Raw genomic sequence first — 26,959 nt, forward strand, 5'->3', positions numbered from 1 at the left:
AGATCCTTTGCTACCAGACAGATCTAGTAGGGCATCAGGCTGCCCAGTGGTACAAATTGATTTCTGAATTTTTAAATAAAACCCCCAAAAATAGTCTTAGAGATATTTGGAGCATCGAGATAAAACAGTATATTTCTGTAACTTGTTGGCCACTAATTTGGATTTGGAAGTTGAAATGTACAGCGTCAGCATCTATGAGACAAACTTGGTTATTTTTTATTACATAGGATTTTTTGGACCCCAGTTCAATTACAAAAAAAAAAAAAGCTTCCAGTTTTCTGTTCCAGAATCTACACTCCGAATCGCCTGGAGTCCAATGCCTTCCTCCTGGACTTGAGAAACAAATTTCTATATGCTTTCCCTTCAATATCTCTAATCAGGAAGACCTTATTCAAACTTCGCCAAGATCAAGCAGCCATGATTCTTATAGTGCCCCAGTGGCCACTTCAACTGTGGTTTCCTCTTCTTCTACAGTTCAGTGTATGAGATCCCATTGCACTTCCAATCTTTCCAACGTTGCTGACACAGAACAAGGGTGTTTTTTTTCAGCCCAATCTACATTCGTTTGCTCTCAAGACATGGTATCTTTCGCTCAACAACTAGATACTTTACCACTTTCTGCACCAGTGTCGGTCATCATTCAAGCTTCTAGAAAACCTTCCATATAACACTGTTATTGCTTTCAGTGGACATGCTTCAAAGTCTGGTGTAATCTCAACTCGCTGGATCCAATAACTTGTCCTCTCTCATCAGTTCTGGACTACCTCCTGCATTTCTATAACTTTGGTCTCAAGACTACTTTAGTAAGAGTACTCCTCAGTGCTATTACAGGCTTTTCATACACTTCTGGATAAAAAGCCATTATTAGTACATTTTCTAGTTTCCAGATTCATGAAAGGCCTTTTTCATACCAAACCACCTTTGAAGCCTCCTCCAGTTGCTTGGGATCGTAATGTTATACTTTCCATTCTGATGAAACCTCCATTTGAACCACTCTCAACTTCATCTCTCAAGTTTCTACTTGGAAAGTGCTCTTCCTAATCTGCATCATATAAGTGCGCTGAGTCAGTGAACTTCAAGTGTTTGTGTCAGATCCACCTTATACAGCCTTCTACCACAATAGAGTGGTTCTTCACACTCATCTGAAGTTCCTTCCAAAAGTCATCTCAAAATTTAATCTGAACCAGTCTATACTTCTCCCTGTCATATTTTCAAGGCCACATTCTCACTCTGGTGAAGCTGCTCTCCACACATTGGACTGTAAACATGCTCTTGCTTATTATTTGGATTGGATCAAGCTCACAGAACTTCCTCTCAGCTGTTCCTCTCATTCAGTTCTAACAGACTTGGAATTCCTGTCATCAAGAGAACCATCTCTACATGGCTGGTGGACTATCTCCTTTTGCTACGCTCAAACTGTGCTGCTGCTTGGAAGATCGTGAAATTTATTTATTTCGTCCTCTAGACCGTTCTCCCAAGGGAGCTCAGAACGGTTTACATGAATTTATTCAGGTATTTAAACATTTTTCCCTGTTTGTCCTGGTGGGCTCACAATCTATTTAATGTACCTGGGGCAATGGAGGAATTAAGTGACTTTCCCAGAGTCACAAGGAGCAATGTGGGTTTGAACCCACAACCTCAGGGTGCTGAGGCTGTAGCTTTAACCACTGCGCCACACTCTCCCACATAAAGAACAATGACAACTTCAGTAGCCTATCTATGTTCCAATCCCATTGAGGACATGTGTAAAACAGCCACCTGGTCCTCAATTCATGCATTCACATCCCACTATTGTTTGGAGAATCATTCCAGAAGGGATAGTCTGTTCAGCCAAGCAGTTCTACAGAATTTATTTTTCATTTAGATGCCAACTTTCCTCTAAACCTTTTGATTTCGCCAGGCTCATAATCATGATCCTGGCAGCTAAGGAATCCCACATGTGAGAATATGCTGCCTTCTTGTCCTAGGATAATGATTACTCTTTATAGATTTCAAACCTCAAAAGTACAAACTAAATGCCACCAAAGTGCATGTAAAAGTACAGCATTAGATTGCTAGTGAATCACCTCGAGGTCTTCAGAATACCAGCTGGGTCGCAAGACTCACACTGGCTGGACTCCTCATTAGTCCCGTCGGTTTATTACCGTGTTTCTCCAAAAATAAGGCACTGTCTTATATTTAATTTGGGGCCCAAAAAAGGCACTAGGTGTTATTTTCAGGGATGTCTCCCTTCCTCTCCTCCACACCAATTCTTCCTATTTCCTTTCTCTCCCCTGCATGTGCAGCATCTTTCCTCCTCTCCCTCCCTCTCATCCCTTGTGGAGCAGAACCCTTGCAGCTTCTATCCCTTCCTTCCTCCCATCTCCTTGTGTAGCATTTTTCTATCCCCCCTGCTGCCACCACGCACCCCCCAACCCCCCACCTCTCCCTCTCATCCGAACCACGAGACAGAAATAAATACCTTATAACAAATCAGCAGCGTCAGCAGCAATCTAGACAGGCTGCTTCACGGCCTGGGCTGTTCCTCTGCTGCATCACTGATGACATCATTAGCAACGCGGCAGAGAAACGAGTGGAGTGCCGCAGGGTTCGGTGCTTGGACCCGTGCTCTTCACCATATTTAGAAACGACCTGGAAATTGGTACAACGAACGAGGTGATTAAATTTGCAGACGATGCAAAGTTATTCAGAGTAATGAAGACACAGAAGGATTGCGAAGACCTGCAATGTGACATAAACACTCTCGAGAAATGAGCCACGACATGGCAAATGAGGTTTAACGTGGATAAGTGTAAGGTGATGCATGTTGGTAACAAAAATTTTATACACGAATACAGGATGTCCGGTGCAGTACTCGGAGAGACCCCCCAGGAAAGAGACTTAGGAGTACTGGTAGACAAGTCAATTAAGCCATCCGCGCAATGCACAGTGGTGACGAAAAGGGCAAATAGAATGCTAGGAATGATTAAGAAGGGGATTACAAATGGATCAGAGAAGGTTATCATGCCGCTGTACTGGGCTATGGTACGCCCCCACCTGGAATACTGCATCCAGCATTGGTCGCCGTACATAAAGAAGGACATAGTACTACTCGAAAGGGTCCAGAGAAGAGCGACTAAAATGGTTAAGGGGCTGGAGGAGTTGCCGTACAGTGAGAGATTAGAGAAACTGGGCCTCTTGAGAGGGGACATGATCGAAACATTCAAGATAATGAAAGGAATAGACTTAGTAGATAAAGACAGGTTGTTCACCCTTTCCAAGGTAGAGAGAATGAGAGGGCAATCTCTAAAGTTAAAAGGGGATAGATTCTGTACAAACATAAGGAAGGTCTTCTTCATCCAGAGAGTGGTAGAAATCTGGAACGCTCTTCCGGAGGCTGTTATAGGGGAAATCACCCTCCAGGGATTCAAGACCAAGTTAGACAAGTTTCTGCTGAACCAGAACGTACGCAGGTAAGGCTAGACTCAGTTAGATCACTGGTCTTTCACCTAAGGACCGCCGCAGGACCGGACTGCTGGGCATGATGGACCACTGATCTTACCCAGCAGTGACAATTTTTATGTACTTATGAAATCTCCCTTTGAACCACACTCGACTTACTCATTCAAACATCTTACTTAGAAATTGGTATTCTTCATAACCCTTATAGTTGCATGCTGGGTTAGTGAACTTCAGGCACTTGTCTTGGATCCACCCTATATAGGATTCTACCATGATAGGGTTGTTCTCCGGACACATCCAAAATTCCTCCTGAAAGTCATCTCTGAGTTTCATCTCAACCAGTCCATAGTTCTGCCTGTATTTTTCCCAAAGCTGCATTCTCGCTCTGGTGAAGCAATTCTTCACACATTGGACTGTAAATGTACTCTTGTATACTACTTGGATCGCACTAAGCCTCAACTCTTTGTGTCTTTCAACCCTAACGGACTTGGACTTCCTGTCACCAAGAGAACCATCTCCACTTGGCTAGTGGACTGCATCTCCTCTACATATACTCAGGCTGGACTCGCGCTTGAGGGCTGTTACTGCTCATAATGTAGGAGCTAGAGAATCAAAAAGCTACTAGAATTGGCTAAACCCTGAGGTGAAAGTCTGGAAATATAGAATTTTTTTCGAAAGGAACACCAGAGAAGAGATCAAAGACATCAGAATGAGCCCGCCATAAATCGTGGAAACCTCTGGCTCAGGCTAAATCTCATAGGTGTCTCGCACCAGACATAAGTCTAAATGAGACTTGCCTCATACATCATGTAGTCTGTGATCATCTCCTGTGAGCAAAATAATTATATTTCCAAGTGAGAAAATACAAGCTTAACAGTCAGGGCAAAAGGGGAAACAATAAGGACATCACAAACAAATACCCATTCAAAGACTAAACCAACACAATAACTACACTAAATAATGATAAATAAGGAAAGTATGTGAATGGTGGTTGAAAATTTACAAATGCATAATTCTGAATTTCAAGTCTTAATAAATACATACAAAAACATTAACATTAATAAATAAATACATATCATCTGATAAAAAGGTGCATAATAACTAATAAATAATTCACTGAATAAATATGAAATTCTATTACAATTATATAAAAACAATGTATGAAAGGATTGTGCAAATATATAGAAAGACCCTGAGATTAATAACTTAGTTGCTATGAAAAAATTGTATACTCATGAAAAGTGCTGGTGCCTGTGCAAAAGTCCCTATCAGTGATAGCAGCAAATCTGATTGAAAACCTTAAATGTCCACTACAGATAATAATAATAAAGTGCTGCTGCTAAAGTGCAAATGCTACACTAAAAGTACAAAAGATACCACTCATATAACAGAACTGCAATAGCTAATAAAGCACCAACACTGCAGAAAATTACCAGGGTCGCAAACCATTACAAACCCCCAAACACATACACACTCTACACTCTACACCACTCAAACCATAAGTATATCACCACTCGACAGAGCTCCGTTTCGCGTCTTCATCAGGAGCGGGATACAAATGAATTAATAACCCAGTGGCAAGAACGACAACACATTTCTCAGTAAATCGGTCAGGAGTCAAAAGAATGAAAATAAACAGCATGTACAAGTCAAACAACGCTGATAATGAAGGAACCAACATGGCATCTGCAGGGTTTAAGAACGCCTTGGAGAGTCAGCCGTGACAACGCCCTAAAACTGCGTGGTGACTTACAACAACGGCAACACGCTGAGGGACAAACATAAAAGACCAAAATGTCAAAAAAATATATATATAATAAAAAACATGTTGGTAGAAAATATAAATATATAAAGAATGGATATGACTGTATGTCAATCTGAGAAAAAAAAAAACAAAAACAAACAATCACAAGTTGCCCCAGTTCTGCTCCAGACTTTATTCACCTTACCATCTGGAAGCAATGCATTTCTCCTGGATTGGACGCAAATGTTTCTCTATGTGTTTCCTCCCACTCCTCTCATCTTGAAAAGTCTTTTCAAACTCAAGCAGGAGTCAGCCACCATGATACTCATAGCTCCTCCGTGGCCCAGACAGCATTGGTTCTCCCTTCTACTTCAACTCAGCACTAGAGAGCCCATACCTCTTCCAATCTTTCCTTTTCTACTTACACAGAATCAAGGAGCCCTTCTTCATCCCAACCTACAATCATTACACATGACAGCTTAGTATCTCTTGGGCTGAACTCAGCTGAATTACATCTTTCTCAGCCTGTCCGTATTATTATCGATGCCTCCAGGAAGCTAGCCACTCAGCAGTGTTATCAACAAAAGTGGACTCAGTTTTCTTCCTAGTGTCTTCTTCATCATCACAATCCAACTTCATTATCAATGGACTTCGTGTTGGATTATCTTCTTCATCTGTCTGACTCTGATCTCAAATTTACATCTATCGGAGTCCATCTCAGTGCCATTACAGCTTTTCACATGCCAGTCGAGGGAATACCTCTTATTGCTCATCCTTTGGTCTCCAGATTCATGAAAGGACTTTTCAATATTAAACCACCTCTCAAACCTCCTCCTGTAGTCTGGGACCTTAATGTAATTCTTTCCAGGTTGATGAAGCCACCATTTGATCCAATAGCCACAACTCATCTTAAGTTTCTTACCTGGAAAGTTGTTTTTCTTATCTCGCTCGCTTCTGCCAGGTGGGTCAGTGAGTTGCAAGCATTGGTGGCAGATCCACCCTTCACAGTGTTTCACCATGATAAAGTAGTTCTACACACACATCCAAAGTTTCTTCCGAAAGTGGTCTCGGAGTTTCATCTCAATCAGTCAGTTGTCCTTCCAGTTTTTTTTCCCTAAGCCTCGTTCTCATGCTGGAGAAACGGCGCTGCACACTCTGGACTGTAAACTTGCTTTGGCCTATTTCATCGACAGGACAAAGCCCCATAGAACATCTCCCCAACTCTTCATCTCTTTTGATCCTAACAAGTTGGGGCATCCTGTTTCCAAGAGAATGATTTCCAACTGTTTGGCTGCCTGTCTATCGTTCTGCTATGCTCAGACTGGACTGCACCTGGAGAGTCGTGTCACAGCCCACAAAATCAGAGCTATGGCAGCTTCTGTAGCTTTCCTCAGATCTACTCCTATTGAGGAAATCTGCAAAGCTGCCACCTGGTCCTCAGTTCATGCCTTCACTTCTCATTATTGTCTGGCCAGTCTGTATTACAAAATTTATTTTTTTAAAGGCCAACTCGCCCACCATCCCCTTCTAGTTAGCTTTGAGGTCACCCATGTGTGAGAATATGCTGCCTGCTTGTCTTGGGATAAAGCACAATTACTTACCGTAACAAGTGTTATCCTGGGACAGCAGGCAGATATTCTCACAACCCTCCACCTCCCCTGGTTGGCTTCTTAGCTGGCTTATATTAACTGCGGGACCACACGCATGCGCAGTGTGGACTGATCGCGAACTTTCTAAACTTAAAGTTGCGATTCACTTTTCAAGTGTCCATACTGGGGCTCCATCGTGTAAGAATATCTGCCTGCTGTCCCCGAATAACACCTTTTACAGTAAGTAACTGTTCTTTCTTTTCCTAGATACCAATTTACCTTCAACCATTTTGGGTTTCGCCAGGCTCATGTTTGTTCACTGTAACCCTACCCTTTTCCTATTGGTATGATCTTGGCAGCATGGGAGTCCAACATGTGAGAATATACCTGCTTGTCCTCAGAGATAGCAAAGTTACTTATCTGTAGCTGGTGTTCTCCAAGGGCAGTAGGTATGCATTCTCACAACTCTCCCACCTCCCTTAGTTGGCTTCTTAGCTTTGTTACTGAGCCAACAAGTGGGAAGGCACCAATATGCGCGCAATACAGCAGTGCCTTAAAATTTAAAGTATCTGTCTGTACCGGGTTCCATGGATGACATCACCCACGTGAGAATATATCCTCTGTCCTCGGAGAACATTTATTATAGGTAAATAATTTTGCTTTTTATGTATTTCACAATAGGATAATTTATGCTAGTAGTAATGCTGTTTTCCATATTATATCATTTCCACAGATTGCGAACTCGATGGTGAGTACTTGGACCGGCCCGCCAGCTATGAAATCACTTTTCACGCGCATGTTCTGTTGTAAGAGTTGTCCAAACATTGTGAAGACCAACAACTTTATGAACTTCCAAAGTTACTTTTTACAGAAGGTAAATGAATTTCTTTTAAATTTTGTAATATATTTGTGTGCAGACATAAGAAAAGGACCACTGTGGAGCTTTAGGAGACAAGTCTTGCCAACAGTCATGTTGACTCTTCCCCCAACCCACATTATTTTTTCATAATGCAAACATGTTATTGAAGTGTATATTGGGTAAATTTAGATTTAGAGTGCTATACATTAAACCCAGACTGTATACTTGATCATGTTTTGTAAATATAACAACATCACTAAAGCTCAGTCACCGTAGCTCATATATTGTAACACCATTACTGAAGCTAAATGTATTGTAACATCATTCTGAAGCTCATGCAAACCACTCTGAATTGACTCCCCAGTCATTAGTTAGTGGTATATAAGCTTCCAATAAACAATATACACACCACATAAACTCCAACCACAAATAACATGAGAAGAAAACAAAGGGAATAGACAAATTGTTCCTGCTGAGACAGAAACGTGACATAAGTCCATCACTGAGAGGCAGTGGCCATCAAATACTTCTCCACAGGTGAGAGATAACAGCAAATGTATGTGTTTTCTGCCACTTTTCATATTTGTGAGTTTAGCATATTAGGTTCCAGCAAAAATTAATTCTAAGCATCATAGCATTCTTCCAATTAACAAGTACCATCTGTATAGACAGTAAGACTAAAATATCAATCTTTTGTGAACTTTTCTAAGTTGTAAACACATTTTAACTATCTGAAGACAACAATTTCAGTTGACAACTATTGTCTCAGGTGTAGAATTCCTTGAATATACTAATCTACATCATTCCAAAACACCTGTACACAGGGGCATTCATAAATTAGAAACATGATGGCAGATAAAGGCCAAATGGCTCATCTAGTCGGCCCAACAGGCACACTAATTCAGTAATACTGCTCTCCACAGTTTTTAGAGCATCCAAATAGCACAAGGAGCAAAAAAGAAGAGGGATTGTGTGAGATTATTGGACAGAGTAGGATGATTAATTCTGTGCCAGAACTGCACCTTGATTTCTGATTCCCAAATCTGATAACGTTTTCCCTTAATATTTTATAAAAATGCTAACGTAGCATGCACGATAGCTATAACTACACATCTTTGGTGTAAATATCTCTTTTCTTGTAGGGACATAAATCTATTGAACCCTAATTCTACAGTGAGATAGTTGAGCCAAATTCAGTTCCTGAGTGAGGGGGAGACTGAATCTGGAGTTCAGTTCAGGAAATGATAGTAGAGCATTATTGTCTACCATGTTACACTGTTTTAATCTTGGTCTGTAGAGATGGATGAATGAATTGCTATATAGAATTATAGTATAAAATTCCTGTCATTGTCTTGATGTTATCAGTTATAGGTCTTCTAAATATATATATATATATTTTAGTAGACCTAGGCAATAAATGTAACCCCAAATTAGATCTGCAGTTTACTGCTCATCACTAAAAAAACTTACCGCAGTATAAAAAAAATTCCAAAGATTGTAAATCGTCAACAGAACAGTCCCAAAGGACAAATGCATCAGAGCAACGTGTCAATATAAGGATCTTGTTCCTGTCATGTTCTTAATGAATGAATATTTCAATATGCTAAAAAAATCAGCTTCTTTTAACAAACACTTTGCACATGCATATGTTGCTTTGACACGTTGCTCTGACGCATTCATCCTTCGGGACAGTTCTGTTGTGCACTGCGAGCCGTTAAAGTTATATTTTGGTATGTATGTATTTTTCTATTTAACATCCTCTGGCCACATTTCACCTTAGTGCACACAGAAGCAGCCTTTTTAGATTAGTCATCCACACTTGCAGTGAGAGCCTTATTGTTACAACGGCTTTGGTTTCTATCTTATACTATGTTGCACAAATTTGTTAGTGGAAAGTACTAAGATCACATTTGTTTTTTGTTTTCTTGTGTAGGTTCAATCGTTATCAATTTGCATGTTCTAGAATTAACATTTCATTATTCATGTACTCATATCTTTTATTAGTGTTTCCATCGAAAAAACATGGTTCATAGTCAAATGCACGCAAGACAAATGCGCATAGTCAAATGCATGCAGACATTTGGGCGCAGGACAATAAAGTGCAGGACAAACGTGCGTAGGTCTATATCGCACTAGACAATAGCGTACAAGACAAATGGGCGCAGGTCTATATCGCGCTAGACAATATCGCGCTAGACAATATCGCGCAAGACAAATATAAAAGTCACATACATAACCATTTTAATGAAAAATGCCCTCAGGGTAATGTTGTAACATGTCCCTTTACGTCAATTCTTACATTTTGTCCCTTTTCTTAGATTTCTTAGGACGTATGTATGAAGTATGTATGACATGCGTACATCATGCATAGATTTCTGAGGCACATAGAACATTTATATTGCACATCATTGTTTCTCGTGCCATTGTCTCTCGCTCATTTATCCTGCGTGTGATTGTGCTGGTTTGCAATTGTCTTGCTCAGTATTGTCTGCACACATTTGTCTTGCGCGTATTTGACTTGTCACTGAAAAACATACATTTTATTGTTAATATCATACCCATATTTCTGATGTTTTATGTTGTTATATTTTAAATTGACTGTTTTACAGGTATATGTTTTTTTATTTTCTTGGTTTATATATATATTTTTATAGTTTTTTATGTCCCCTGAGGAAGGCAATTTTTATATTGTCGAAACTTGGATCCTTGTTGGGATTCATAAGAATAAAAATTAATTTGGATTGGATTTGACTTCTCATCTGTCCCCTTCTTTGGTTCTTCTGTGGTTATTAGTGGGGCAAGTTGTCTTATTTCCTTTCTTCAATAATGCAAATGCAACCATTTGTCTCTATGAATGACTACAGTTTATTTTCCTAACAGACTATGCCCGTTGCTATGGCACTGCTGAGAGATGTTCACAATCTCTGCCCTAAAGAAGTCTTAGCATTTATTTTAGATCTTATCAAGTACAATGACAACAGGAAAAACAAGGTAAGATAAAACTGAAATATTTTGACACAAGTATAACTTAAGTATGTAAGTTTGAAAAAGGTCAAACTTTTTCCTGTTCATCTACCTAGCATTTCACATTCTTAATTATATGCTAGTATGCCAACTGATTGCTAAATTTGCACAAGGCTTTGTTATATAAAGTCCAAGTTATGTCAATCTGGAGAAAGCAAAGTTGCTTACCTGTAAAAGGAATCTCCATAGATAGCAGGATTAATTAGGTTTATAAGTAGGTGACAACAGACACCACTGAGGCAGAACAGCAGAACTAATGAAAGTACTGAGCATGTGCAGTGATCTCCTTGGTCCCATCAGTTAGTTCCATAGCTCAAGATGTGCAATTCTCAGGGAGTTGGTAGGAATTGAGTGCCTGATTAATCTTACTGTCTTCAGAAAACATCATTTACAATTAAACAACTTTAAATCCTGCTCCTCAGTGGAGAAAGTAATCAGCCACACATGTGGGTGGCTCCTGAGCTAAGAGTTATTCCAGTTGACAGATTATTTTCCATTTCTCAGTAGTAAACTGGTCAGATGAAATAGGTGAGAGTTGCTTAGCTTATGAGAGCAGATAACATCACTAGCACTTGATTGAAAGCTCTGTCTGACTGAAGAGCGGTGCAGGCAGTAATGTAAAGTGTATGTATAAAGCAAAGACCAAGTAGGTACTTTGCTTATGGTTTCCAGGGAAGCAGGCTTTAGAAGAACTTCAGAAGCAATAGCTTATATTTGACCATCCTGGAGAGAAGGATTCCAGTCTGCTCATAAATGAAGCACTGTAAATAGAGAAGGGCTAAGTAATTACTGTGGTTAGTGTTTGCTTTGCCATTGGATTCCAAGTTTGTTGGGGTTGAAAAAGAACTGTGTACTTCTTTTAAGATAGTAGGTCAGAGTCCTTTTGTAGTCTAGAGTTTGGAGGGATGTCTCATGTCGATGCTTTTGAGTTTTGAATAAAAACATTTGAACCACCATTCATTGAGATGAAACAATGTGATCAGCTTTAGTGAGAATTTAGGTTGAGTAAGTAGGACTATTTTTTTGATGGAATGGAATATAAGGTTCATAGGCAGCCAAAGTTTGAAGTTCACTGATTGGACATCGGCAAGCCAGAGCCTTGTCTGTGAAGACATGGAAAGTTGAGAATGCACAGAAGTAAACTCTAGTAGAGGAGTAGACCTCACCAATAAAGATGTTACACATATTGGAGTACCTGGCGTTGAAGACCATTCCATCTATCAATTACCCTTTCAGTGAAGAAGTATTTCCTGGTGTCCCCATGAAATCTTCCCACCCCTTGAGTTTTAGCGGGTGCCCTCTTGTCGCCGTGGGACCTGTAAGATAAAAGATTTCTTCCTCCACTTCAATGCGGCCCGTGATGTATTGAATGTTTCTGTCATGTCCCCCCTTTTTCTGTGCTCTTCGAGAGAATATAAGCGTAGCCTGTTCAGACGTTCTTCATATGGGAGATCTTTGAGTCCTGAGACCATCCTAGTGGTCATTCGCTGAATCGACTCCATTCTCTTCACATCCTTTTGATAATGTGGCCTCCAAAACTGAACACAGAACTCTAGGTGAGGTCTCACTATGGATCTGTATAACGGCAGTATAACTTCAGGCTTTCGGCTGATAAAGATTCTTCTAATGCATCCCAGCATTTGTCTAGCCTTTGTTGAAGCTTTCTCCACCTGATTGGCAACTTTCATATCTTCCCGGATGATTATTCCCAAGTCCCGTTCTGCTGCAGTTTTTGTTAGGGTTTCACCATTCAGGGTGTACGTTTTGCTTGGATTTCTGCTACCAAGGTGCATTACCTTCCAATTTTTGGCATTAAAATTCAGCTGCCAAGTACTGGACCACTGTTCTGGTAAAAGTAGGTCCTGTTCCATAGTGTCGGGCATGGTTGTGCTGTCAGGTTCTGCGCCGCCCACAATGTTGCATAGTTTAGCGTCATCAGCGAATAATGTAATTTTGCCTTGAAGTCCCAGAGACAGATCTCTTACAAAGTTATTGAATAGTATCGGGCCCAAGACCAAGCCCTGCGGTACTCCACTGGTCACTTCCGACATTTTTGAAGGAGTACCATTTACCATCACCCTTTGAAGTCTGCCGCTAAGCCAGTCTTTTACCCATGCAGTTAGTGTTTCTCCAAGGCCCATCGTGTTCATCTTGTTCAGTAACCTCCAGTGTGGGACACTATCAAAAGCCTTACTGAAGTCCAAATACACGATGTCCAGGGACTCTCCCTTATCCAGTTTTTTTGTTACCAGTCAAAGAAGTTTATCAGATTGGATTGACAAGACCTTCCCTTTTTAAAGCCATGCTGGTGTGGATCCCTTAGTCTTTCGTCATCCAGAAACGTGTCCAGTCTGTTTTTGATCAACGTTTCCATAAGTTTACATACTATTGATGTGAGACTCACTGGTCTGTAATTTTCGGCCTCTGATCTGCATCCCTTTTTATGGAGCGGAATAACATTGGCAGTTTTCCAGTTCAAGGGAACTTTTCCCTTGTTTAGGGAAAGATTAAAAAGTTCAGCTAACGGTTCTGCTAGGACATCTCTCAATTCCCGAAGTACTCTGGGGTGTAGATTATCCGGGCACATTGCTCTGTTCACTTTTAGCTTTGATAGCTCATGGTAGACATTGCCCGTGGTAAATGCAAAGTCCCGGAATGGGTCCTCTGAGCACCCTGCAGCTGAGGTCCGGATCCTGGCGCTTCACAGGTGAAGACTGAGCAGAAGTAGTTATTGAGTAGTTCTGCTTTGTCTGCGTCCGAGTCCACAAAGTTACCGTCAGGTTTTTTTAGGCGCACAATACCACTTGAGTTCTTCTTCCTGTCGCTAACATACTTAAAAAAAGATTTATCCCCTTTTTTAACCTGTCTTGCTATATTTTCTTCCATCCGGAGTTTGGCCTCCCTGACTGCAGTCTTAACCTTTCTAGATTTTGTCAGATAGGTTTCTTTAGTTTCCGGCTTTTGCAATTGTTTGTAGGTTACTAATGCTTTTTTTCTTTTGCTTTACTAGTTCTGAGATCTCAGCAGAGAACCACTGTGGTCTATTTTTTCTGGGCCGTTTACTCACAGTTTTTATGTATATAATAATAAAATAATAATAATAATAACTTTATTTTTGTATACCGCCATACCTAGGGAGTTCTAGGCGGTTCACATCAATTACCGTATTTTCGCGGATATAACGCGCACCATTGTAAAACGCGCACAGGGGTATAGCGCGCAGAAATCACGATGATATGTACAAAAACTTTTCTATACCGCGCTCAGGCATATAACGCGCATGCTGCCCGACTCTCCTTTCGCCCGCCCTGACTTTCCGTGCGCTGTCCCGACTCTCCGTTCACCCCCCCTGACTTCCGTGCACTGTCCTCCCTTGAAGTCCTGTCCCCCCTTGAAGGTCTGTCCCCATCCTGAAAGCCTGATGCCCCCCCCGACGTCCGATACATCCCCCCCCCCCGGCAGGACCACTCGCACCCTCACCCCGAAGGACCGCCGACTCCCCAACAATATCGGGCCAGGAGGGAGCCCAAACCCTCCTGGCCACGGCGACCCCCTAACCCCACCCCGCACTACATTACGGGCAGGAGGGATCCCAGGCCCTCCTGCCCTCGACGCAAACCCCCTCCCCCCAACGACCGCCCCCCCCAAGAACCTCCGCCCGTCCCCCAGCCGACCCGCGACCCCCCTGGCCGACCCCCACGACACCCCCACCCGCCTTCCCCGTACCTTTGTGTAGTTGGGCCAGAAGGGAGCCCAAACCCTCCTGGCCACGGCGACCCCCTAACCCCACCCCGCACTACATTACGGGCAGGAGGGATCCCAGGCCCTCCTGCCCTCGACGCAAACCCCCCTCCCCCCAGCCGACCCGCGACCCCCCTGGCCGACCCCCACGACCCCCCCACCCCCCTTCCCCGTACCTTTGGAAGTTGGCCGGACAGACGGGAGCCAAACCCGCCTGTCCGGCAGGCAGCCAACGAAGGAATGAGGCCGGATTGGCCCATCCGTCCTAAAGCTCCGCCTACTGGTGGGGCCTAAGGCGCGTGGGCCAATCAGAATAGGCCCTGGAGCCTTAGGTCCCACCTGGGGGCGCGGCCTGAGGCACATGGGCCAAACCCGACCATGTGTCTCAGGCCGCGCCCCCAGGTGGGACCTAAGGCTCCAGGGCCTATTCTGATTGGCCCACGCGCCTTAGGCCCCACCAGTAGGCGGAGCTTTAGGACGGATGGGCCAATCCGGCCTCATTCCTTCGTTGGCTGCCTGCCGGACAGGCGGGTTTGGCTCCCGTCTGTCCGGCCAACTTCCAAAGGTACGGGGAAGGGGGGTGGGGGGGTCGTGGGGGTCGGCCAGGGGGGTCGCGGGTCGGCTGGGGGGGAGGGGGGTTTGCGTCGAGGGCAGGAGGGCCTGGGATCCCTCCTGCCCGTAATGTAGTGCGGGGTGGGGTTAGGGGGTCGCCGTGGCCAGGAGGGTTTGGGCTCCCTTCTGGCCCAACTACACAAAGGTACGGGGAAGGCGGGTGGGGGTGTCGTGGGGGTCGGCCAGGGGGGTCGCGGGTCGGCTGGGGGACGGGCGGAGGTTCTTGGGGGGGGGCGGTCGTTGGAGGGAGGGGGGTTTGCGTCGAGGGCAGGAGGGCCTGGGATCCCTCCTGCCCGTAATGTAGTGCGGGGTGGGGTTAGGGGGTCGCCGTGGCCAGGAGGGTTTGGGCTCCCTCCTGGCCCGATATTGTTGGGGAGTCGGCGGTCCTTCGGGGTGAGGGTGCGAGTGGTCCTGCCGGGGGGGGGATGTATCGGACGTCGGGGAGTCGGCCGGGCAAGAGGGCTTGGGCTCCCTCTTGCTCCGATCGTGGATGCGGGTGCGGGTGGGAGCGCGTGCGAGCGGTCGTTCGGGGTGGGGGTGCAAGCGGTCCTGCTGGGGGGGTGAATCGGGCGTCGGGCGGGGTGGGAACTATGTTTAAAAACTTTTGTATACCGCGCTCAGGCATATAACGCGCGAGGGGTATGCGCGGTACGTAAAATCACGTATAGCGCGCGCGTTATATCCGCGAAAATACGGTAATCAGAGTTACAAACGGTTCAATATCAATTGATCAAAGTTGCAGGCAACGAAGTAGTTGAAGTTGGAAGGAGTAGAAAAGAGTGGGTCAAGGGGAAGTGGGTAGGGTGGTAATAGGGAGAGGGGGTGGAGGTTTTTGGTTCTTTGAGGAGGGGCATTAAGGGTCCTGGCCTTGGAAAAGGTGAGTTTTGAGTAATTTTCTAAAGCCAAGGTAGGTGGGGTATGTTGGTTGCTTCTTGAAGGGTGGATTTCAGATACGACCATAGTACCTCCACATCGTCCATCGTGCTTTGGTTTTGCAGCGCTTTGTAGACATAGTCCCCCATGCACTGAAAATTAGTTCCTTTAAAATTTAGGACTTTAGTTGAAGTATTTGACCTAGTGGTTCCCTTCTTCAGGTGGAACCACACCATGTTGTAGTCGCTGGAAGCCAAAGCATCTCCCACCGATACCTCTGTGACACTGTTCAGATGGGGAAATTAAAGAAGGAATGATAAACAGATATTGGTGCTTAGCAGGTGGGTTGGAGTTTGGAATAGAGAGTTGCGTGGGAACAGAAATCCCACCCGTCCCCGCCAAAGTCCCACCCGTCCCCACGAGGAATCCCAACCGTCCCTGTGAGGAATCCCTCCGTCCCCACCCGTCCCCGTGAGGAATCCCCTCCGTCCCCGCCCGTCCCTATAAACTTCAGAAATAGTTATTTCATTTAATTATGCTACTGAATTAAAGGCTCTGGTAGAAACCCATTTACAAATAAGCAAAAAGACTTTATTAATTGGAAATATTAATTGGGAAGAATACATACTTTGTAAACGGCTTGCTACCAGAGCCTCTAATGTTTATAAATTTTTATCAACACAACTAATATACTACTTTATCCTGAAGCAAAAAAAAAAAAAAAGAAATAGAATTCTTTTCCTACCTTTGTTGCCTGGTTTCTGCTTTCCTCATGTTTTCATTAAATTCCTTCCATCCACTGTCTCTCTTACCTCTGCGTCTTCCATTTGCTCTGTTACTGTGCCTCTCCCTTTTCCCCCCCTTCCAAATTGGTCTGGCACCCATCTTCTTCCCTCCGCTCCCACCATAGTCTGGCATCTCTGTCTTCTTCCCTGCCAGCATCTTCTCCCCACTCTCTCTTCCCCATTTCCTTTCAGCGTCCTTCTCCCCCCATCTTCCCCATGTCCTGTCAGCGTCCTTCTCCCCCTCTGTCTTCCACATCAGCGTCCTTCTCCCCCCTCTGTCTTCCACATGTGTTTTCAGTGTCCTTCTCCCCCTCTGTCTTCCCCGTGGCCTTTCAGCGTCCTTCTCCACCCACCCCCATCTTCCCCGTGTCCTTTCAGCGTCCTTCTCCACCCCTTTGTCTTCCCCATGTGCTTTCAGCATCCTTCTCCACCCCTTTGTCTTCCCCATGTGCTTTCAGCGTCCTTCTCCCCCCCCACGTCTTCCCCATGGCCTTTCAGCGTCCTTCTCCACCCCTTTGTCTTCCCCAGTGCTTTCAGCGTCCTTCTCCCACCTCAGTTTTATCCATTTCCCTTAAGTGTCTTTTCCTCTCCACTCCACCTTTCCTCCCTTTCTCTCTCCCTGCCCCCTTACCTTCGTGGCGCTTCCCCGTCCAACCGACAACAGAACAGGCCTGGTCCGACAAACCTCCCCGCCCTTAACCACGAATCTAAATTATCCCAGGACAAGCAGGCAGCATATTCTTAACACATGGGTGACGTCACCGACGGAGCCCTCGGTACGGACCTTTTTAACTAGAAGTTTCTAGTTGGCCGCACCGCGCGTGCGCGAGTGCCTTCCCGCCCGACGGAGGAGTGCGTGGTCCCCAGTTTCTTCGTTTCCGCGGAGCGAAGAAGACGCGTGTGTTTTTTCAACGGCCGTTGAAACCACTTTTTTGCCTTCCCGCTCGCGCTTTTTTCCTTATTTTTTCTCTCTTTACCTTCGGGTTTATTTTTCTTTGATTTGCAAAAAAAAAAAAAAAAAAACTTGCTTTTTCCCTTTTTTCTTTCGTTTTTTGCCCCGGCGGGGCCTGTTGCCAGTATACAGGCCTCGGGCTTCGATTTTGCGGAGGCTATCTTCCCCTTCATGCCCCCGCAGGTCGGTTTTAAGAAGTGCCAGCGGTGTGCACGCCCGATCTCCATAACTGACCCACACAATTGGTGCTTGCAGTGTCTGGGTCTGGAGCATCGGGCGGACTCCTGCACCCGCTGTGCCACTCTTCAAAAGAGAACTCTTAAAAACCGAAGAATTCAATCTCAAACCCCCCTCCTCCTGAGGGAGGTTCAATCCCTCCTCCTTCTCAATGCCATCGAAGAAGTACCTCCAGATCAAAGGGGTCAGGGATTCTACTCCCGCTACTTCCTAGTACCCAAAAAGACGGGAGACCTCCGTCCCATTCTCGATCTCAGGGACCTCAACAAGTGTCTGGTCAAGGAAAAGTTCAGAATGCTCTCCCTTGCCACACTTTACCCTCTACTGTCTCAACACGACTGGCTATGTTCCCTGGACCTCAAAGAGGCCTACACTCACATCTCCATCCATCAGAACTTTCGCCGCTACCTGCGGTTCCAGGTGCTACACCACCACTATCAGTACAAAGTGCTACCGTTTGGCCTCGCTTCCTCCCCCAGAGTCTTCACCAAATGCCTGATAGTGGTGGCGGCCTTCCTCAGGTCTCACAACCTCCAGGTGTTCCCCTACTTGGACGATTGGTTGGTGAAAGCACCCTCATCTCAACTCGTGCTACAAGCTACTCATCACACCATCTCTCTCCTCCACCTCCTGGGGTTCGAGATCAACTACCCCAAGTCGCATCTGCTTCCCACCCAGCGACTTCAATTCATTGGAGCAGTTCTGGACACCACGCTGATGAGGGCTTTTCTCCCCTCCGATCGCCAGCAGACCCTGCTCCACCTCTGCCGTCAGGTACTCAGGCATCCCTCCATTCCTGCCCGACAGATGATGGTCCTCCTGGGTCACATGGCCTCGACGGTGCATGTCCTTCCTCTGGCACGTCTCCACCTTCGTACACCTCAGTGGACTCTCGCCAACCAATGGTCACAGACTACAGATCTTCTTTCTCATCCCATCTCTGTGACATCATCTCTTCAGCAATCTCTCCAATGGTGGTTGAACTCCTCAAATCTTTCCAGGGGTCTTCTTTTTCATCTGCCCCCCCACTCTATGATCATCACCACCGATGCGTCCCCCTACGCATGGGGAGCTCACCTAGGAGATCTACGCACCCAGGGACTTTGGACCCCACAGGAGCGTCGTCATCACATAAATTTCCTGGAACTCAGAGCCATGTTCTACGCCCTCAAGGCTTTCCAACATCTTCTCTGCCCTCAAGTCCTCCTCCTGTGCACAGACAATCAAGTCGCCATGTACTACATAAACAAGCAAGGCGGCACCGGATCTCGCCCCCTTTGTTTGGAGGCTCTGCGCATCTGGACCTGGGCCACGGACCGCAATCTCTTTCTCAGGGCGGTCTATATCCAGGGCGAACAGAACTCTCTGGCCGACAATCTCAGCCGCATCCTTCAACCTCACGAGTGGACGTTGGACCCTCCGACTCTGCTCTCCATCTTTGCTCGATGGGGCACTCCGCAGGTGGACCTCTTTGCAGCACCTCACAACCATCAGCTGCCCCAATTCTGTTCCAGACTCTTCTCTCCTCACCGTCTGGCTCCGGATGCATTCCTGCTCGACTGGAGGGATCGGTTCCTCTATGCCTTCCCTCCACTTCCTCTGATGTTGCGGACCTTGTCCAAACTCCGCAAGGACAACGCCACCATGATTCTCATCGCCCCTCGGTGGCCTCGTCAACACTGGTTCTCCCTCCTGCTTCAACTCAGCTCCAGGGAGCCCATTCCTCTTCCTGTGTTTCCTACTCTGCTTACACAGCAGCATCAGTCTCTACTGCATCCCAATCTGTCTTCCCTCCACCTGACAGCTTGGTTTTTCTCGGGCTGACCTCTCCGGAGAATCTATCTCAACCGGTCCGCCTCATCTTGGACGCCTCCAGGAAACCGGCCACTCTCCAATGTTACCATCAGAAGTGGACCAGATTCTCCTCGTGGTGTCTCCGGCATCATCAGGAACCCACCTCCTTAGCGGTGGAAACTGTCTTGGAATATTTGCTCTCACTGTCCAATGCTGGCCTCAAAACCACCTCAATCAGAGTCCACCTCAGTGCCATCACTGCGTTTCATGAGCCTATTCTCGGAAAACCCCTCACGGCTCATCCTCTGGTTTCCAGATTTATGAGAGGGCTCTTCAATATCAAGCCGCCTCTCAAGCCTCCTCCTGTCGTCTGGGACCTGAATGTGGTTCTCTCAGCACTCATGAAGCCTCCGTTTGAGCCTCTTGCCACAACTTCGCTCAGGCTTCTTACCTGGAAGGTGCTTTTCCTAATTGCCATCACCTCTGCCAGGAGGGTTAGCGAACTGCATGCACTGGTTGCCGACCCACCTTTCACTGTTTTTCACCATGACAAGGTTGTTCTGCGTACCCACCCTAAATTCCTTCCCAAGGTGGTCTCAGCTTTTCACCTTAACCAGTCCATTGTGCTACCCGTCTTCTTCCCTAAGCCTCACTCGCATCCTGGGGAACAGGCGTTGCACACACTGGATTGTAAGCGTGCCCTTGCTTACTATCTTGATCGTACCAGAGCTCACCGATCATCTCCTCAGCTATTTGTATCTTTCGATCCCAACCGTTTAGGTCGTCCTGTCTCCAAACGGACACTTTCAAATTGGCTTGCTGCCTGTATTGCCTTCTGTTATGCTCGGGCCGGTCTCTCACTGGAAGGAACTGTCACGGCCCACAGAGTCCGAGCTATGGCTGCTTCTGTAGCTTTCCTCCGTTCCACGCCCATCGAGGAAATCTGCAAGGCGGCCACTTGGTCCTCAGTTCACACGTTCACTACTCACTACTGTCTGGATGCGTTTTCCAGACGGGATGGACACTTCGGCCAATCTGTGTTACAAAATTTATTTTCCTAATGGCCAACCATCCCACCTCCCTCTTTGTTAGCTTGGAGGTCACCCATGTGTTAAGAATATGCTGCCTGCTTGTCCTGGGATAAAGCACAGTTACTTACCGTAACAGGTGTTATCCAGGGACAGCAGGCAGATATTCTTACGTCCCACCCACCTCCCCGGGTTGGCTTCTTAGCTGGCTTATCCTAACTGGGGACCACGCACTCCTCCGTCGGGCGGGAAGGCACTCGCGCACGCGCGGTGCGGCCAACTAGAAACTTCTAGTTAAAAAGGTCCGTACCGAGGGCTCCGTCGGTGACGTCACCCATGTGTTAAGAATATCTGCCTGCTGTCCCTGGATAACACCTGTTACGGTAAGTAACTGTGCTTTACCTTCTTACAGCTGCTGTAAGAAGGTAATTTAAATTCGCGGCTACAGGGCGGGGAGATTTGTCGGACTGGGACTGTTGTCGGTCGGGGAAGCGCCACAAAAGTAAGGGGACCTGGCCGGCTGTGCTGCACCCGGGGCGGACCGCCTCCCTTCCTTGGTACACCACTCGAGCCACGGGGCTACTCTCCTTCTCCTCTGCCTGCAGCACAGAGAGCCGAACAGAGGTCTTCCCGACTTCAGCGCTGACGTCGGAGGGAGGGAGAGCTTTGTTTAAGCCCTCCCTCCCCTCTGTCAGTTCTGACATCGGGAAGACTTCCGTTCGGCTCTGTGCTGCAAGCAGAGCAGGTAGGGAGAAGAGGAGCCGCGCGACTGAGTACATCCAGCCCCGCAGGAACCCCGCGACCCTCGGAGGCATCTCCACGGGAACCCCACGACCCTAGGGGGCATCCCCATGGGATCCCCGTGACCCGAAGGGGGAACCCGCGGGATGCCCGCGGGATTCCCGTCGTCCCTGTTCCCGTGCAGCTCTCTAGTTTGGAATTGAAAGCATCTTCAAGGAAGTGGGCTTTGAGTCTGAATTTGAATATTGCCAGAGATGGAGCTTGAGGTACCGAGTCAGGCAGTTTATTCCAGGAATACGGTGCAGCAAAAAAGAATACATGTCCAGGTAAATTTGGGTGTCTGGTAACCAGTTCTACCTTTTTTTTTTATTTATATCAGTTCTACCTTTAAGGATTGGCTGGGTGTGTACAGATTTTTTCTCACGTAAACAACAAGTTCTAAAAAATATTTTTCATGTGAGCAACAAGTTCTTAAAACCAACAATTTTCTAGATTTGCAAGTATTTTTGTGTGCGATCATGTAAAATCTGTGAGCAATGCTCATAGAATGTATGATCTCTGCTTAGAGGCAACATAGCTGGTAACCGTAAGCATATTTCTTCCTCCCTTTTCATTTTTTCTTTTCTTAGTTGTTTGGCATTTCTCTTTTCCCCTTCCCTAATTGTCCAGCATATCTTCCTGTTACTTCCCTCCCCTTCCTAATGGACAAACATGTCTGATTCCCCTTTCTTTTCCAGCGGTCCAGCATAGCTCTTTCTCCCTTCTCTTTCTTGCTTAATGGTCTAGTAATTCTCCTTCCTCCTCCCTCCAAATGTTCCAACATGTCTCTTCACCCCTTAACATTCCTCCACACTCTCTCTCTTTTCGAATGGGCCAGCATTTGTTCTCCTCCCTCCCCTGCTGGCAATGGTATCTCTCTTGCTGCCTCCCCACCCCGATGTACCTTCTTAAAAGATTTTTATGCTTGGAGCATGACTTAGCAGCACTACAGCAATGTATATGCATTGCTGGCACCCTGCCCCATAACTCTTCACTCTGACAACTTCCTGTTTTTGCAAAGGCGGAACCATCAGAGTGAAGCATAACAAAACCTCTTGCAAAGGTACACCTGGGGTTGAGGGTGGGGAAAGGCTTGCGAGGGGCATTAATGTTGCTGCAACAGAGAAGGTGCTGGGAGCAGTAATGTAACCCATACAGTTAAAAAAAAAATTTTTTAAGTACCTGGCATGCTGTCAGCGTCAGGTCATAGGACGGAAGGTTCTGCAGCCGGCAGGGTCAGGTTGATGCTGTGTTGAGATGACAGGGGAGCTGTTCTTGTATTGCTGTATGGTACGGCCACACTTCGTATGCTGTGTGCAATTCTGGTCACTGTATCTCAAAAAAGATATAGCGGAATTAGAAAAGGTATAGAGAAGGGCGACAAAAATTGATAAAAGGGAACTTGTATACCACCTTTTTTTTGTAGTTATAGATCCACACTCAAAGCGGTTTACATACAGGAACGTCAAGCATTTTCCCTATCTGTCCTGCTGGGCTCACAATCTGTCTAATATACCTGAGGCAGTGGTGGATTAAGTGACTTGCCTAGGGTCACAGGGAACAGCATGGGGTTTGAACTTACAACCTCAGGTTGCTAAGGCTGTAGCTCTAACCACTATACCATACTCTCCTCAGAAGGGATGGGACGACTTTGAGGACAGGCTAAAGCGACTAGGGCTCTTCAGCTTGGAGAAGAGATGGATCAGGGTGATATGATAAAATACTGAGTGGAGTGGAAAGGGTAGATGTGAAACACTTGTTTACACTTTCCAAAAATAGTAGGACTCTAAGGGGCATGCAATGAAGCTACTAAGTAGTAGATTTAAAGCAAACCAGAGAAAATATTTCTTCATACAATTTGTAATTAAATTCTGGAAATCATTCCTGGAGAATGTGGTGAGATCAGTTAGCGGGGTTTAAAAATGGTTTGGGTAATTTCCTAAAAGAGAAGTCCGTAGGCAATTATTGAGATAGATGGTTTGGGTAAGCAGCATAAAATCTGTTTTACTACTTGGGATTTTGCTAGGAAAGAACATAAGAATAGCCTTACTGAGTCAGACCAGGTCTGACCTAGTAGCCCAATCTCATGGTGGCCAACCCAGGTCACTAGTACTTGGTCAAAACCCAAGGTGTAGCAATATTCCATGCTACCAATAACAGGACAAACAGTGGCTTCCCCCCATGTCTTCCTCAATAACAGACTGTGGACTTTTCCTCCAGGAATTTGTCCAAACCTTTCTTAAAACCAGCTACGCTATCCGCTCTTACCACAACCTCTGGCAACGCATTCCAGAGCTTAACTATTCTCTTAGTGAAAAAAAATTTCCTCCAGTTGGTTTTAAAAGCCTGTAACTTCATCGAGTGTTCCCTAGTCTTTGTAATTTTTGACGGAGTGAAAAATCGATCCACTTGTACCCGTTCTACTCCACTCGTGATTTTGTAGACTTCAATCATATCTCCCCTCAGCTGTCTCTTTTTCAAGCTGAAGAGCCCTAACCGTTTTAGTCTTTCCTCATACGAGAGGAGTTGGGACCTGGGTTTGCCACAGTTGGAAACAGGATACTGGGCTTGATGGGGGTACGGGCTTTAAACTAGGTGAGTTGGGGGAGGGTACGGGCTACCAATACTATTTTGGAACTGAACTAAGTAAACACTGCATTGGGTCACATTACAATTCTGGGTCTAAGGGGAGTACACGTAGCAATTCTAGGTCTAGAGGGAGTACACACTGTAATTCTGGGACCAGCGAGAGTGCACACGCTGCAAATTGCACTAAAGGAGCTCAAGTAGCCCAAACGGGAATACCCCCACAGGGTACACACATTACCAAGTCTCTGATAGGAGCGCACTGCAGTTATGGGGAGTCCGGGATAGGTACAAGCTGTAGCTCTGGGTCTAGGGAGTGTAAGAGACAAGCGAAAAATACTAATGGTGGTCTAGTTGATATAGAGGGATTGTCCCCACTGAGATACAACAAGCACACAACATGGAGGGCTATGTACGTCAACGCCCACAGTCTGGGAAACAAGATCCTAGATTTGGAGACAGAAATGAGGAATGCCGACCTGGATGTGGTGGCGATATCTGAGACCTGGCTCACAGACTCCCACGCGTGGGACATGGTCATACCAGGTTACAACTTGCTTCGTCGGGACAGGGAGGGCAAAATGGGAGGTGGGGTAGCATTATATACTAAAGATGACATTAAGGTCACCAGAATCACAGATGTACAGTACACTGGGGAATCCCTTTGGGTAAATTTGGCCAGAGGGAAGGACAAATGCCTATATCTTGGCGTGGTATACAGACCCCCAAAACAACAAGAAGACCTAGATTTGGAATTAATCGGAGATATAGAGAATATCACCTTGCGGGGGGACACAGTATTGGTAGGTGACTTCAACATGCCCGATGTGGATTGGGTCACGCTTTCCTCTGCTTCCGGCAGCAGCAGGAAGCTATTAAACTCTTTGAATGGAGCAGGACTCAGGCAACTGGTAATTGAGCCAACAAGGGATCAGACAATTTTGGACCTGGTACTTACCAACGGAGAAAGTATCACAGAGGTCTCGGTGGGTGAAACTTTGGCCTCCAGTGACCACAATATGATTTGGTTCAATCTCAGGAAAGGTTTCACGAAATCTACCACATTGACCAAGGTTCTCAAGTTCAAGGACACAAATTTCCAGGACATGGGAGACTTCGTTCACCAGGCGCTACAAACCCAAGCAGATACCGACAGCGTGGAAGAAATGTGGTCAACTTTGAAAACCACCATACAGGAAGCAACAAACCGCTATGTTAAATCAGTAAGCAAACGAAGTAGGAACAACAAGCCACAGTGGTTCTCTATGGAGATCTCAGACCTCATCAAAGAGAAGAAAAAAGCATTCATCTCTTACAAACAATCAGGGACACAGGACTCCAGAGTAGATTATCTGACCAAATCAAGAGCCGTCAAAGCGGCAGTTAGAGAGGCCAAATTCCGCATGGAGGAGTCTCTAGCAAAGAATATCCAGAAGGGAGATAAATCCTTCTTCAGGTATATTAGTGACAGGAAAAAGAACTCAGGCGGGATAGTACGACTCAGAAAACCAGACGGAGACCATGTGGAGACGGACTCGGAAAAGGCCCAACTGTTAAATGAATACTTCTGTTCAGTCTTCACCCGCGAGGTGCCGGGAATCGGCCCTCAACCACATACAAGGATTAAATCAGTAGACCCGTTTAGTAATTTCAAATTTACACCCAGCAGCGTCTACTGCGAGCTGTCAAAAATCAAGGTCAACAAGGCAATGGGGCCTGACAACCTACACCCTAGGGTACTCAGGGAGTTGGGAGATGTCTTGGCGGAACCACTATCCGCGCTCTTTAATCTCTCCCTTAGTACAGGTAACGTCCCGATGGACTGGAAGACGGCTAACGTCATTCCACTACACAAGAAAGGCTCCAGGGTGGATATGGCAAACTACAGACCAGTGAGTCTCACTTCAATAGTGAGCAAACTAATGGAAACCCTAATCAAACACCAAATGGATAGGATCATGGACGAGGAGAATCTGCGGGATCCCCGCCAACATGGATTTACTAAGGGGAGATCGTGCCAATCCAACCTGATCGGCTTCTTTGACTGGGTGACGAGGAAGCTGGATGTTGGTGAGTCCCTGGACATCGTCTATCTGGATTTCAGCAAAGCATTTGATAGCGTGCCACACCGCAGGTTGCTGAACAAGATGAGTTCTTTAGGTTTGGGCGACACTTTAACAAAATGGGTTGGGAACTGGCTTGGAGGTAGGCTTCAGAGGGTGATGGTGAATGGCACTCCCTCCGAGATGTCGGAGGTGATAAGTGGAGTGCCACAGGGCTCCGTCCTAGGCCCGATCTTGTTCAACATCTATATAAGAGACCTGACAGAAGGGCTTCGAGGTAAAATAACATTGTTTGCCGATGATGCCAAACTGTGCAATGTAGTGAGCAAAAGCACAACAGACAAAAAAGCAATGACAGACGATATGGTGCATGACTTACTGCTGCTGGAGCACTGGTCTAGGTCCTGGCAACTCAGTTTCAATGCCAAAAAATGCAAAGTCATGCACCTGGGAAGCCAGAATCCATGCAAGATCTACACCCTAAATGGCGAGATCCTGACAAGAACTGTAGCAGAAAGAGACTTGGGAGTGATTGTCAGGGAAGACATGAAGTCGGCAAACCAAGTGGAGCAAGCTTCATCCAAAGCAAGGCAAATCATAGGTTGCATACGCAGGAGTTTCATCAGCCGTAAACCTGAAGTCATTATGCCACTATATAGATCCATGGTGAGACCGCACCTGGAGTACTGTGTGCAATTCTGGAGGCCGCATTACCGCAAGGATGTGCTGAGACTGGAGTCGGTCCAGAGAATGGCCACCAGGATGGTCTCGGGACTCAGGGAGCTCCCGTACGAGGAGCGGTTGGGGAATTTGCAGCTCTACTCACTCGAGGAGCGTCGAGAGAGGGGAGA

The 26,959-nt window shown here is 46.0% G+C and overlaps 1 protein-coding gene across 2 annotated transcripts in view; it reads left to right on the forward strand.

The window, feature by feature from the left end:
• The window catches only part of TAF2 (TATA-box binding protein associated factor 2), a 217,879-nt gene that overhangs the window by 119,869 nt on the left and 71,051 nt on the right, over nt 1–26,959 (forward strand). For both annotated transcript variants that reach the window (XM_033934551.1, XM_033934550.1), the window contains exons 17-18: nt 7,508–7,648; nt 10,514–10,624. In XM_033934551.1, coding sequence (XP_033790442.1) covers nt 7,508–7,648; nt 10,514–10,624 — 252 coding nt within the window. The remainder of the gene's footprint in view (nt 1–7,507; nt 7,649–10,513; nt 10,625–26,959) is intronic.

This window comes from Geotrypetes seraphini, chromosome 2 (genome assembly GCF_902459505.1).
Source record: "Geotrypetes seraphini chromosome 2, aGeoSer1.1, whole genome shotgun sequence".
NCBI classification, from domain to species: domain Eukaryota; kingdom Metazoa; phylum Chordata; class Amphibia; order Gymnophiona; family Dermophiidae; genus Geotrypetes; species Geotrypetes seraphini.